Genomic DNA, 13594 nt, shown 5'->3' with positions numbered 1-13594 from the left:
AAAGTCCTAGTACGCAGTGTACTTTGTCCACTGTACAGTGTACTTTGTCCACTGTACAGTGTACTTTGTCCACTGTACAGTCATTGGGCAGACGGCAAGAACGTTGCCCTTTCTAAATCGCAACATACACGTGGGGAAAAAAAACACTGTTGCTAAACGGCAAGGACCAAACCGCCAATAATTATAGTTTATGGTGATAAAGAACACTCCTAATAATCGTATCGTGGATGTCCTGATCATGTTCTTTCGCTCCCTATCCGATTGTGATCATTTGATTTTGAGTATTTTTATGCCATATCACAATAGTATAATATACATAATCACAGACGATATCCAGTCTAATATCATGATATGGATATAATATTGGTACTAGGGATGTCCCGATCACGTTCTTTCTGCTCCAGATCCGATTCTGATCATTTTAAAATGACGCGATCGGATCGGGACAACCCTAATAATATAATAGTTGATAATCTATGCCAATTAACCATCAACTAAAATGTCATCATAACTGTGACACAGGTGTAGCCGCTGGGAAGGAACGGAGCAAACCCCAGGAGGACGTGAAGGTGGGAGAGCAGCTTTCTACCGCCACGCAGGTCTGTAAACGCCTTCTATGGAAGCATGTCGGGAGCTTGTAGATCGGCTATTTTCAAAATGCAATCAAGTGTGAAATCGGCCATTACGACACCATCAAGGCCAGCCAGAACAGATTTTTGTCAACAAAATCAATGGTGGATATTAGTCGACTAAAACATTTCAAATGACTAAAATATGACTAAAAGTAAATGTGTTGTCAAAATCAACACTTTTAGTTGAGGTTAAATCTTCAATCTGCATGGCTACCAAAACATAATTGTACACATTGTGCTAATAATTAATTATGAAACGCAGCGCTAGTCTGTGGATGCTTCTTCCACCCCGTTTCACAAACATACACATTACATTAGATTAGTACATTATTTAGGACTTGGCCTAACAACATGTTTCAGGCGTGATATTTAATTTAGCTTTAATCCACGTGTCCTCAGAAGTCACCTGCCAACAACTCGGACAGCCACACCGCCGCCGCCACGGCTCGCCAGGAGGACACGGCGGCACCCGGAGAGAAGGACTCTACTGTCCCCGGGGGAGAGACGCGGAAAGAAGACAACGTCGTCGTGGACAGCGGAGACACGGAGGGTGACGGTGAGACTGGCACTGCCACCGCCGAGGCGGTCGAAATTCTCGAGTTTCACAATGACCAAGGCAAAGTCCTAGTACGCTGTGTAGTTTGTCCTTATGCTGTCCTGTGCGTGGCAGATAATGTCGTCCAATGTACATCGGGACACACGCGCGGGGGGAAAAACACGTAGCGACGGTTTAAAAGCTCAACGGCAAGAAGCTGAAGGACGATGAAAGTAAGTGGAGAGTCGGCGCAGAGAGCAGCGGCAACGATCAAATGGCCAATAATCGTTATCGTTTATGGTGATTAAAAAACATTCACAATAATCGTATCATGGTTTTTCCCGATCATTCGATTTTGAGTACCGGTATATGCCGATTTTTCCAGATCCGATATTTATATATTTATATAACATTTTTGCCAAATCACGACACACACACACACATACATACATAATAGTTGATAATCTATGACAATTAACCATCAACTAAAATATCATCATAACTCTCACAGGTGTAGCCGCTGTGAAGGAACGGAGCAAACCCCAAGACGACGTGAAGGTGGGAGAGCAGCGTTCTACCGCCGCTGCCACGCCGGTGTGCGACGCCGAGGCGGACGTGAAGCAAGAAGACGCCGAAGTGCCGATCGGCAAAGGACCGGCAGAGGGCAAACCCAGCGAGGAGGCTTCACGAGAAGGAGAAGGACTGGACAAGACCAACTCGGGACAAAATGAGATCCAGGCCTCCGGCTCCGCTGATGGAGAGGTCTCGTCCAGCAACCCCGACGACGTGGAGCGTCCTAAGGTGTGTTCCTCATTCTGCTTGTGCTGGCTTTGAGGATCTGAGCGGCGGAGTAGGGCTGCAACTAGTGCTGGTGAACGAAAATATATTGAAACCCATGTTTAGAAAGTAGCCATGCGAGAGTGCGGACTAGCCAACATCAACTGGGGACTCCTGAAGCCTCTGTGTGTCTACGTAGGTGGTGCGATTCCTTTCCCTAGTCTGTGCCTTTGGGATGTGTATACTGCCTTTGTGGGTGTCTGTGCAGAGATAACCAATGGCTGAAAGTGTGCTCTTTAGAAGATGAATGTGACAAAGGCCTCAAAGGTTCACAATATAGAGCTATTTAAACAGTTTCCGTTTAACAAAGGAATATCACTTACCCTTAGGAAAGAAGCTCATTTTGTCACGTCCCGTTGCTTCAGGTTACACCAGAAATGGTGGACGCGCTGCTGGTCGAATGCCGAACGAGCACGGCCAGCCAACCCACCGACGCCGCGCCGGCAGCAGCGCCGCCTCCCGGCAGCGACGGGGCAGCGGGAGCGGCAGAGACCTCCGGGGCACAGGGAGGCGACGGCGTCCTAAAAGCACAGGAGGGGGAGAAGAAGGATGAGGCGGTGGCGGCGAAACGGGTGAAGACGCAGGAAGAGGAGGAGGAGGAAGAGAGGGAGAAGAAGAAAGAATGCGACGCCAAGAGAGAGCTCCGGGAGCGAGAGAGGAGAGAGAGAGCCAAGAAGGACAGAGAAACAAGGTTACTATATATATATATTTTTTTACTGTTTTGTTATCTTTTTCCTTTTAGTTTGATTACTTTTTGTTAGGTTACTTAATTTTTTTAATTTTAAATTTATTTATTTATACATTTTTGAAAAGGCTTGGGTTTAGTTTAGTTTTTATAAGTTTTAATATGGTCTTTTAGGTGTATTTATCAGGGTTGAGATTCAGAAAGTTCAGAAATATTGTGGAAATGGCTGATTTAACAAGCTTGTAGATCAGCTGTTTCTAACTAATAACATTTTCTCTAGGATCTGGTCTGGTGAAATGAAAAAAAATACCCTTTCACACGTTTAGAGCATATCCGTGGTCATACAGGCATACAGTACCTAACAATGGATGCCAAACAAAAAATCAAAAGTCATAAAATCCCATCTTAATTTCTTCCTGTGTGTGAAAAATGACATGGACATTCATGAATATAAATGACAACTGGTGCTCTGCGGTGTTGGGTGAAATTAACCCTCAGCGTCTTCTGACAGATATATGGGAGGGGATGGGGTGCTAGCACTTTAACACATTGACTTAAGTTCCAGGTAGCCTATTCATTAATGAATTCGTCTGCCACTGTCATTATTTTTTTCTTTTGTTAATACCTCGAACGCCCGGGGGTTACTTTTTGCGATTTGTTTCTTCAGGACCTATTTTAAGGTGGCTCCGCGCCATTTTGGGAAGTAGCTAGATGTAGCCCCGAGGCGATCGACAACAACGGGAGGTATGATTAATTCTAACGCGACTAGCGAGTAGTGACGGGACCGCCGTCTAAAACATAATCTTTGATTAGAATTGGACGGAATGATTTAGATCAAGAGTTATTCACGTTTTAAGATTTTCGATCTGATCCGCTAATGGAGGGGAATATTTTGGCTGACGTCCCAACCGGAAATGACATTGAATCTTGCCCAACAGACACTCCCAGCCTGTGGAGCGATGCGATCGGTTTTGATATGAATAAAGTTCCGTCCTTTTATTAATCTCCGTCCTGAGCGTTACTATTTTAAAGGACGGAGAACTTTGTTTATGCCGCTCAGGGTGTTAAGAAGCCCCACAGGACCCGAGAGGCCGAGACATGAACCGGAAGTAAACAAACGGTGTACTGTATGTAGAGTGATGGACGTGCGTCTTTTCCTTAACCTGGAAAATACATTCAGTAACCACAATCATCGGTTGTTTTACTTTAGTTGTGGTCCGTGAATAAAGCTTGCTTTGACCAAAAAACGCAGTCTGGGAAGAGAATCCGAGATAAATGCATTTTTGTAAATCTGTTTACATTGAGGCAGATGGAGACTGATTAATTTCCAGGTTTTATCGGTCTCCTAGCAACCATGTATTCTTTCCAACCCCTGCAGGGAGAGACGAGAGAAGGAGAGGAGGGAGTTGGAGAGGAAGGAGTTGGAGAGGAGGGAGGCGGAGCGGAGGGACAGGAGGAGGAATCACTGGGAGGATCCTTCCTCTGGGTCCAGAGGGTCAGAGGGCAGCAGACGCAGCTCCAGGAGAGACGGACTCGACAGGCCACCCAGCGAGGTCAAAAAGGTCCGTTCCCCAAGACCTCAGCTTAGGGCTGGGGGCAATTAACCCAGATATATATCCATACCTCAACTTGGGGACCCCCAAATATATCCATACTTCAGTTTAGAGACCCAAAATATATACATACCTCAGTTTAGGGACCCAAACTACTGTATATCCAAACCTATGTTTGGGTCAGGGAAAAAGGACATTTAGAACCAATTGCCAACTTAACCATGCTCATGAAAGTTATTTGAATATTTCCTCCCTTTATATCAACAAATTGTCAAAAGAAATGTCAACTTCTGTACTGTCTACTCTACTGCACTACTACGAGATGCTCCAGTTTAAATTTATTTCACAGATAGATAAACACGGTTTGTTCCCACCATGCTCTGACTCCTCTGGCGTGCTATGCTCTGAGAACAATGAACAAATGGAACAAAACCATCCTCCAGGTGGCGGCAGACGAGACGGAGCCAGACTTCCCGTTCGACCTGGGGGAGTTTGGGGAGTTTGTGACGGTGGACGAGATTGGATATGTCACCGACCTGCCTGGGGAGACCGCCACCGCTGCTGGGCAGACCGCCTCCGCCGAGGAGACCACCGCCGTTGTTGGGACCCCCGGCGATGGGGAGGCGGCCGCTGCTGGGGAGGCCGCCGTGGACGAGGTGGGAGACACCACGGACCTGCCCTCTTCTCCTCCCGCCCCCGCTGACGTTGCCATGGAAACCACGGTCACCCAAATCCCTCCGGCCGCCGACGCCTCCCCCGTCGCCACGGACACCACAGCGACGGTACAAGGCTTGTTGCCATTATTTTACAGTCATCGCCCGACAGCCATTATTTAACGCTGTAGGAATCGTTTTCATTCCATCTGCATGAATTCATCTACTGAACAATGTTCATACATTTTCAAATATATTCAGAAATTGTGGAAATAGCCGATCTACAAGTTCACAACATGTCACAATGCATCACATTGTGAGCTTGTTGATCGGCTATTTCCACTTTCTTTTTTAAAGTATAAAATGTTTAAAATATTTGGTGTGTTTTGGTGTGTCATTCCTTCGGCATATCCTAGATCGGCTATTTTTGGCTGATGGATTTGGTGTAGACTAGTGTGAAAAAAGACAGAACCAAATAAAGGAAACTAAAAGGCAAGAAATTCCATTTTTATTTATGTTCCACACCAAACACTAACTTATTTGTACGGTGACATTGTCATCCCTAGACAGTAGACGAGGTTGGAGACGTCACCGGCCTCCCCGGCACCGGTGCGGTTACCATGGATACCACGGTGATGGTTGACGAGGTTGGAGACGTCACCGGCCTCCCCGGCGCCGGTACGGTTACCAAGGATGCCACGGTGATGGTTGACGAGGTTGGAGACGTCACAGGCCTCCCCGGCACCAGTACCGTTACCATTAATACCACGGTGATGGTTGACGAGGTTGGAGACGTCACCGGCCTCCCCAGCAACAGTACGGTTACCATGGATACCAAGGTGATGGTTGACGAGGTTGGAGACGTCACCGGCCTCCCCGGCACGGTTACCATGGATACCAAGGTGATGGTTGACGAGGTGGGAGATGTCACTGGCCTCCCTGGCACCGGTACTACTGTTACCATGGATACCACAATGATGGTAGACGACGTAGGAGACGTCACCGGCCTCCCCGGCACTGGTACGGTTACCATAGATACCACAGTGATGGTAGACGAAGTGGGAGACGTCACCGGCCTCCCTGGCACCAGTGCGGTTACCATGGATACCACAGTGGTGGTAGACGAGGTGGGAGATGTCACCGGCCTCCCGGACACTGATACAGTTGCCACGGTGATGGTTGACGAGGTGGGAGACGTCACTGGCCTCCCCGGCACCAGTACGGTTACCATGGATTCCACAGTGACGGTGGATGAGGTGGGAGACACAGCCGACCTCCCCTGCACCGGTACGCATGGATTAAAGCAGCTATAACATGAATTTTAAAACGGTTTTTAATATTTAATATCTTATTGTCTATGTCCCTCAAACTTATTTCTAATGGTTTGAGCCTCAATCACCACTCTGATATAACCAGTCCATGGCATTTCTGTTTTGCTTCTGAAGCTGTTTTAGCTGCAGTACCACAATGTCCTGAGGTGGTGGGGGTGCTGATATGCAACTTATTTAATATTTTAGTCATTATAATACTGATGCTAGATAACACAGGCTTGTTTCCATTCCATGCCAGCTTGGAAAATCAACAATGGCGGACATTGTAAACAAAGTGGAAATGCAAATTTGGAACTGAAGAGAGAGGGAGGAATTATACAAAGTAGGGTGACATTGATGACATCACAAATACGACCAAATCAGTTTAGCTGTTCCTGAGAGCAATTTCCATAAAAGTTCCTATATGATGAGAAATCCTGATTGTTCAAAATTGCATATTTGTGGGGATAGAAAATATTCAGGGGAGCTCAAAAACTTAAAAAGTTAAATTTTATGTTAGGTCCTTTAAAGTTCTCAGTCTGATTTCAGTTAGGCCACGTTTACACGGTAACGGTCTCTACAGAGAAAACGGCAAAGTCCTGTTGTGTTCCCTTGTCACTTAGTAGTCTGTGATTTTTGCATGCCAGAACGGCCGACGTGAACAGAGTCATGACATCACACGTTTTGCAGATTCCTTCGTATTTCATGTTTACATGAAGACATGAGGCACAGTCTTTTGAAAGATGTCCGCTCTGAAAATTGATTTTACTTTGTTGCAACCCCCGACAATGCCGTTGTCTAAACGGAAGGCACATCTGATATTTTCTATGTCCAGCTTTTAGTGTGCGTGTAAACAATATGGACAAAGCGTTCCCCGGGTCTAACATGAACATAAAATGAAGCCTGAAATTCCTTGCACTCTAATGCACTGTAAGTCGCCATCTTTCTTGATCCGTTCTGGTCCAGCTGGCCATTGGCTGGCCCAGACAACGAGGCGGGACTTCCCCCCTTCTTCTCCGTTGGTTTTTATTTTGACTCGAGTGGGTGGGGGATCCCGATCATAGACTGTAACGGTAGCCACGCCCCTCAGAACATACGCGACTTTATGGTCATTTATTTTATAAATGGGACCATAATTTTCCAAAAAGAATATTATGACATTAGAAATGAGACTTTAAACTAGTGACTGGAAGCAGAAAGTATTCATGACCATGTTTATTAAGGTAATACAGTCTAGGTGAAGTTGGGCCCAAATACATGGGCCTCTATGGAGCTATGGGGCTTTTTGGGTCCAGTCCAGCGCCACAACAGGCCATTATATGAACTTTCAGGAAGTCCCGATTTCAAAAGAGGCTTCACAAAATATCTGGCTGACTGCCCCCCTGGTGTAAACACAAACATTAAATTCCATTGATAATGCATGGACAGTTTTGAGTATCTGTGTACAACACAAACATTAAAATACTAATGATTGGCCAGTTTTAATGATGTATGATGACGTATGATAATTATTAAGAGTGCCCCTCACTTCACACAGGTGTGATTTTTATCCTTTCACAAATCACATAATAGGACTTTCTTTCGGTTGTGATATTGAATTTATGACTGGTGCTAGCTAGCTCCTCCTATGCACGGCTTGTGTGTCAAGGAGGCGAACTAATTTTTTTATTTCTTTTGAATATTCTTCTCTCGTTTGATATCATTGAAAATGTGCTAGATCGTGTACAGTAGTTATGACGTTCCCACACGTTGTACGGTCTAAATGGGTTAACGTTGTACTTAACCATCCAAAAATGAACACTCAGCGATGTCTGTTTCAGCGAAGCGCCCGCCGCTTGGAGGACCCGAGGACCTCTCTCCATATGACCCTTCCACTGCAGTCGGTGAGATACCCTCCATGCCATCAGCTATAGGCTCATTATAAACAAAACAAGCTGTCTCTGCGATATTGTTGGGGAGGTGTCTCTGTCTCCGTATCGTTTACGACGTATCACTCAAATATGATAGTCTTTTTCTAGCGAAAATCTAACTAATTCAGCAGCAGTAACATTAGCATTTTCTCAGTCAATTGATAGTTCATATCCATATGAGTGAAACGACCGGGATGACTTGTTTATTTTTATTTTAGGAGGCGGTCTAAAAATCACAACTGCCAGTTCGAACCTGGGCTCCCACAGAGTTAGTGCTGGTTGGTGCCTTGCATGGTTTCCGCCGCCATCGGTGTATGAATGTGTGCGTGAATGGGTGAATGAATGTAATGCACAATCTATGTAAGCGTGTTAGATTAAGGCGCTATATAAATATATAAGTGGTTCATGTATCTGTGGTGGTTTCTTGCACCCCCTGCAGGCATGGAGTACCTGATTCCCAAGACAGGCTTCTTCTGTAAAGTGTGCAACCGCTTCTTCACCGGAGGCCAGGAGGCAGAGCTGAGCCACTGCAAGAGCCTGAAGCACTATGAGAGCCTGGAGGTACGTACTAACTAACCATGGCTTTGGCCAGACACCTTACGTGGATTCACTCACGCCTCCTCCCCGGTATGAGTCTGAACTTTGGCCCATAGACAGAGAATATACAGAAGGTTGAGAAAATGACCAGGCCAATCAGTGACTGCGTTTCAACTGCAGTGCCGTACAACAGTGAACAGCAGCCTCTGATTGTTCTATGTGTATGTGGTGACATAACATACGTGCTTGCAAAACAACAATGGCTGCCCTCAATACAACAAGTTTAAAAGTTTCCACAGAAACTATAAGAACAGTGGAAAATCGAGTGACAAAGTGAGTTTAAAGGAGCGTTTCATGCTAGAAGGCTTTCTTACCTCTGGCTAGGTGGTCATTGTCGGGAGACGGTGGTTACACTCCCTGAAGCCAGCCAGATATTATCCCGCTTATTACATGGCTACCTAACATAAATTAATACATTGACCCAAAACACAACAAAAAAAGTATTCCATAAGTTCGCACTGGCTGCGTCTGACCAGCTGCAGGGCTGCAGCACTGTCGGAAAACAAGGAAGTGAGTTGATAAAATTAAATCCATTTTCGGGTCCTGCTTCGTCTATTTCTCGCTCAAATGTTTTTTGAGAGCAATGTTAAGCTGTAAATGACATTGTGTGTGTGTGTGTGTGTGTGTGTGTGTGTGTGTGTGTGTGTGTGTGTGTGTGTGTGTGTGTGTGTGTTTACATGGCTGTCCTGTTGGAAACAGCAGTAAATCAAGCGGGGCGCAGCTGGTGCTCAGAGGGTTTGATTTAGGCAGAGGTCTGTTATACAGCGGAGTGGTCATGATGAGATAACTCACCGCTGAATTAAGCGATTGACCAATCAGAATCAAGCATTCAACCAAGCCATGTAATAATGGCTATTTTCCCCTCAATGGGGTGCTGGGTTTTAGTGCTAATTTGCTTATTTCCATCGCTAAAAAACAAACAAAAAAACAATCCTCTTCATAATGTATAGTGTAGTGTCACACTTTACTCTATAGTAACGCCGTGTGTTCCAGCCGTAAAGCGTGAAAGCTTGTCTATCGCGAGACTTGCAAGTGGATGGAGTCTTGCAAAGTCTCGCCATAGACGACCTTTTTCGGACGTTGGGCGGGTCACCGGAACCGGGCCGGCCCACTGGGTGCGTTCCTGGGGGTCTGGATGTTCCGGGGACCCTCACATGGTAACTCTGTAATTTCTCGTTTGTTATTTTTGAGTGGTGCTAACCATAGATATTTAAAAAATAGATGCCTCATTGGCTGCTGCAGTTGGTTCGAGCCATGTGTGTTGACGGGAAGGCGGAAGAGTTTACACTGGTATGCCAGAAGAGTGGACGGCACCCTACGTCACACTGCCACTCAAGTGACGACTGGCCAATCACAGCGCATCTTTTCCTGGACTTACCAGACCCGAACATGCGCTCTGTGATGCACACTCACACACTCATGCTTCCGCGGTGCTTCGCAATGAATCTCGGGAATTTCTTGCCCTCCCTTGAGCACATACGCTCCAGAGCCGAAAGGGGTGTCTACCTTTATATGTCTATGGTGCTAACCACCACATTACCATCGCAATACTGCTGTTGAGCAGCTTCTCTCACACACACACGCACACACACACACACATACACACACACACACACACAGAGGCCAGGGAGGAGGGCTTGCACAGTACAGTAGCACAGCACCACGCAGTTCAGACGGGTCTGTTTTTTTTAATTCTGGCTCTTGTTCCTTCTTTTACAGAAATACCTGCAGACCAGGAAGACGAACAAACCGTAGCTGAAACGATGAGAAGCTGACTGGCAAAAACGAGTCATTCCTCTATATTTAACGATGTTGTTGTTACCGTCACCCGTGTAAAGGTCCACACATGTTACATTGTCACTACCAGGTATCGACATTTTCTGTTGGTTTGTTTTTGTTTCGTTTTGTTCTTCAGCATTCGATGAGTAAAGACAGTTGAGTCTAGGTCTGGGCGATGTGGACGAAATGGTCACTATTTTTGACCGTGTTATAATCAATATGTTGTGAGGCTAATATAATATACAAGTTGTGAGCTTGTAGATCTGCTGTTTTCAAATAGTTTGAACTTCTTTTTTTATAAAATCAAGGGGCAAAGTGATTACAAAGAGGGAAAGATGATATTTAAACTATGCCATATTAACAATATCCAAATTCTGGTCTCATGTAACAACAATATCCATAATTATGATATAGATATGTCGCCCAGCCCGAGTCGAGTCGACCATCTTCCCGGTATTCTTTAAGAAAGACAAACTTTAACAACCAAACCCAACATATGCTGTGTGAGAGCAATGTATTTAAATGACTGAGGTAGTTGAGGTGCTGGCCACAACAAACCTATAATTCTTATTAATATATACAGTGTAATATAATGTTTCTACAGAAAAGGTCTTCGACAGGGCATGCTATGGATTAATTCCATGCATTAGATTTTGTGAGCCAGATTTGTATTTCATAGACATTTCAATATAATGTAAGCTAATCTAGAGTCTTACCATCCTATACTATTTCATGAACAAAACTGTCATTTTCACCCGTTTTCTCTCCACAGTGAGTGAGGAAGGCAAACATCCCAAATTTAAGGCATTATTTATGCCATAGGCCAGTTCCCAAACTGGGAGTCGGGACCCCAAGAGGGTCCCCAAATCATTTTGAGCAGCCCCCAGATGATTAGCTTAATGTGCAACATTGTTTTCTCACTCAACAGTAAACAAACCAACAACAATATAAGCATATACAGGGTATCTGTACATTTCTATAGTTACAATTTGATGACTATTAAGACCTTGTTGAGGGGGGCTAGCCCCCCCTATGCCGAGCTTTGAGTGTTTACATTGATGAAAAAGGTGGGGACGCAAATTGTGATTGGCCAGAATGAGATGATGTATGATAAGAGAGCCCCTCACTTCACACTGGTGTGTTTTTTTTTTGTTAATACCAAATTGTCAAATATATTACATAAAAATGAGGCCAACATTGTGAAATTAGCCATTTGACTAATTTCACAATATGTATCTGTGGAACTAAGGTCAAACTTCACAATATTTATCTGTGGAACCAAGTCAAACAAAGTCTACAATTCCAAGTGCTTTGTCAGGGGTCGTGGGTCTCCAGTTAAAAAGATATTATTTTTGGGAACCTTTTGTTTTAGGCCATTACAGCTGTAGTCACAGTACCCTTCAGGCTACGGCATCTGTTGTCGTGGTCACCAGATGTTCGCCCCCAGAATAGGACGGGGTTCAATTGGTTAAGCTTTTTCATGTTGAGGACCCCCAGGTGAGAATTTGTATTTGACCGCAGACCCACCCATCTGGAAATTAATATTTCCAAAACGTTATAGGACTTTTATATTTGCTATTTTCAAACGGTGTAAAGGGTAAAGTGGTCTGAACACATTTTGGTGCTTTATTATGTAATTTAGCTGGGGAACCAATGGAGCCCCCTCAAGGACCCCTGGGGGGGTCACCGGGACCCCACTTTGAAAACCACCGCTGTAAGCCTCCATAGTAGAGTGCTGATTGGTCTATCACCATCATTAGCATCCATAATCATAAACTCACCCGCATGTACATTTGACCAGACTGTTTCACCCCATGCAGATTTGACCTGTCAGCTTTTCATGTCCATCCATAACCTTTTTACTTTCTTTTTTTTCCCTTTTGTGTTACTTTGATTTGTCCTGGGTGAACTGAAAACATGTTGACTTAAAGAGTTTTTGCAGAGAAACTAAACAAAGAAATAAAGTTTGTTCTGTTATGTTTACGTTGCTGTTTCTCCTGTCTATGAAAGACTTAATGGACCAATTATTTGTATTGCTTTGACAGTGATGATGTACAAACATATACTGATCCTGACAGGGAATCACCATAGGAACCACCCCCCCCACCCCTCTCTCTCTTTCCCTTCCTCCACCTATTTCCCTTCCCTCCCTCTACCTCTTGCTGCCCCCTCATCTACTGTAGCAACCTAGGCCTGCACATCCAGGCTATTGCGTGACCTTCACATTTCTCTCCTCTCTCGCTTCTCCACTCCAGTTCTCCTCTCCCCCCCCCCCCCCCCTTAGGTTAATTGATACATAAATGCTGACTTATAACAGTTTGTCTATTCTAATACCTTATGCTAATAATCACCTTTCAGCTAATAGCGCAGAATGACACCTTCACACATATTCATCCTCATATTTTGAGGGCACAATCTTTACAATTAGTTATATTATTAGATACAGTAGATAGAAAGCTATGGCGTGGGGGTCCCTGCTTCATCTCTCAGCTAGGGCTCCTTGGCCTGAAAAACATTGAAGACCCCTGTTCTACATAGCAAATAAAAGTAGACCTTGTTACATAGACTGGGGAGGCCAGGGGGGTCAAACCAAATGGTGACCCTCTGATTGATCCCGACCAGGCCTGGACTGGCCACTTGACGCACCAGGCAGGCATATGCCCGGTGGGCTGACCAGTAATGGGCCGGTGGAATCGCGACGTTATGATTTTTAAAAGGCCCCATATTAGGATAAATACGGTAATTGTCTGCTCCGGCACTTGCCATGTGTAATTACTGTCAACTGCCTTGTCTATCACAGAGACTCTGGTCTATCCTCCTCCTCTGCCAAGGACTATACGACCATAATTTATGGTCACAGTATGCCAAGGACGACATGGACTTTTCTTTTTTCAGAAAATGTGAACGCACCGGTTATATTCCATCCAGGGCCCGGGCCTAGAGCCGATTGAAATTTTAAATGCATTGGAATTTAGCTCAAATTGAGTTTATCATGTGAAAGAATGTGGAGACCATGCTGGACCGTTTCAGCTGTTGTGATCACTCACCATGTATGTACCGGTATCTAGGGTGCACCCCTGAAATGCTTCCGTGTTCCTGAAAT

General features: G+C 45.0%; 1 protein-coding gene across 2 annotated transcripts in view; it reads left to right on the top strand.

The window, feature by feature from the left end:
- Positions 1-12474, top strand: part of LOC310858810 (uncharacterized protein) — a 58933-nt gene extending 46459 nt beyond the window's left edge. For both annotated transcript variants that reach the window (XM_083765093.1, XM_083765094.1), the window contains exons 19-28: positions 523-599; positions 1032-1188; positions 1679-1968; positions 2370-2695; positions 4068-4251; positions 4686-5024; positions 5462-6182; positions 8026-8088; positions 8555-8676; positions 10432-12474. In XM_083765093.1, the coding sequence (XP_083621219.1) occupies positions 523-599; positions 1032-1188; positions 1679-1968; positions 2370-2695; positions 4068-4251; positions 4686-5024; positions 5462-6182; positions 8026-8088; positions 8555-8676; positions 10432-10467 (2315 nt within the window). In that variant the 3' untranslated portion in view covers positions 10468-12474. The remainder of the gene's footprint in view (positions 1-522; positions 600-1031; positions 1189-1678; positions 1969-2369; positions 2696-4067; positions 4252-4685; positions 5025-5461; positions 6183-8025; positions 8089-8554; positions 8677-10431) is intronic.
- Positions 12475-13594: the final 1120 nt, after the last annotated feature.

Source organism: Protomyctophum parallelum (genome assembly GCF_964188405.1).
Source record: "Protomyctophum parallelum genome assembly, chromosome: 5".
Lineage (NCBI taxonomy): Eukaryota > Metazoa > Chordata > Actinopteri > Myctophiformes > Myctophidae > Protomyctophum > Protomyctophum parallelum.
Note: the sequence above shows the minus strand (reverse complement) of the source record. Positions and strands in the feature narration are given on the sequence as shown.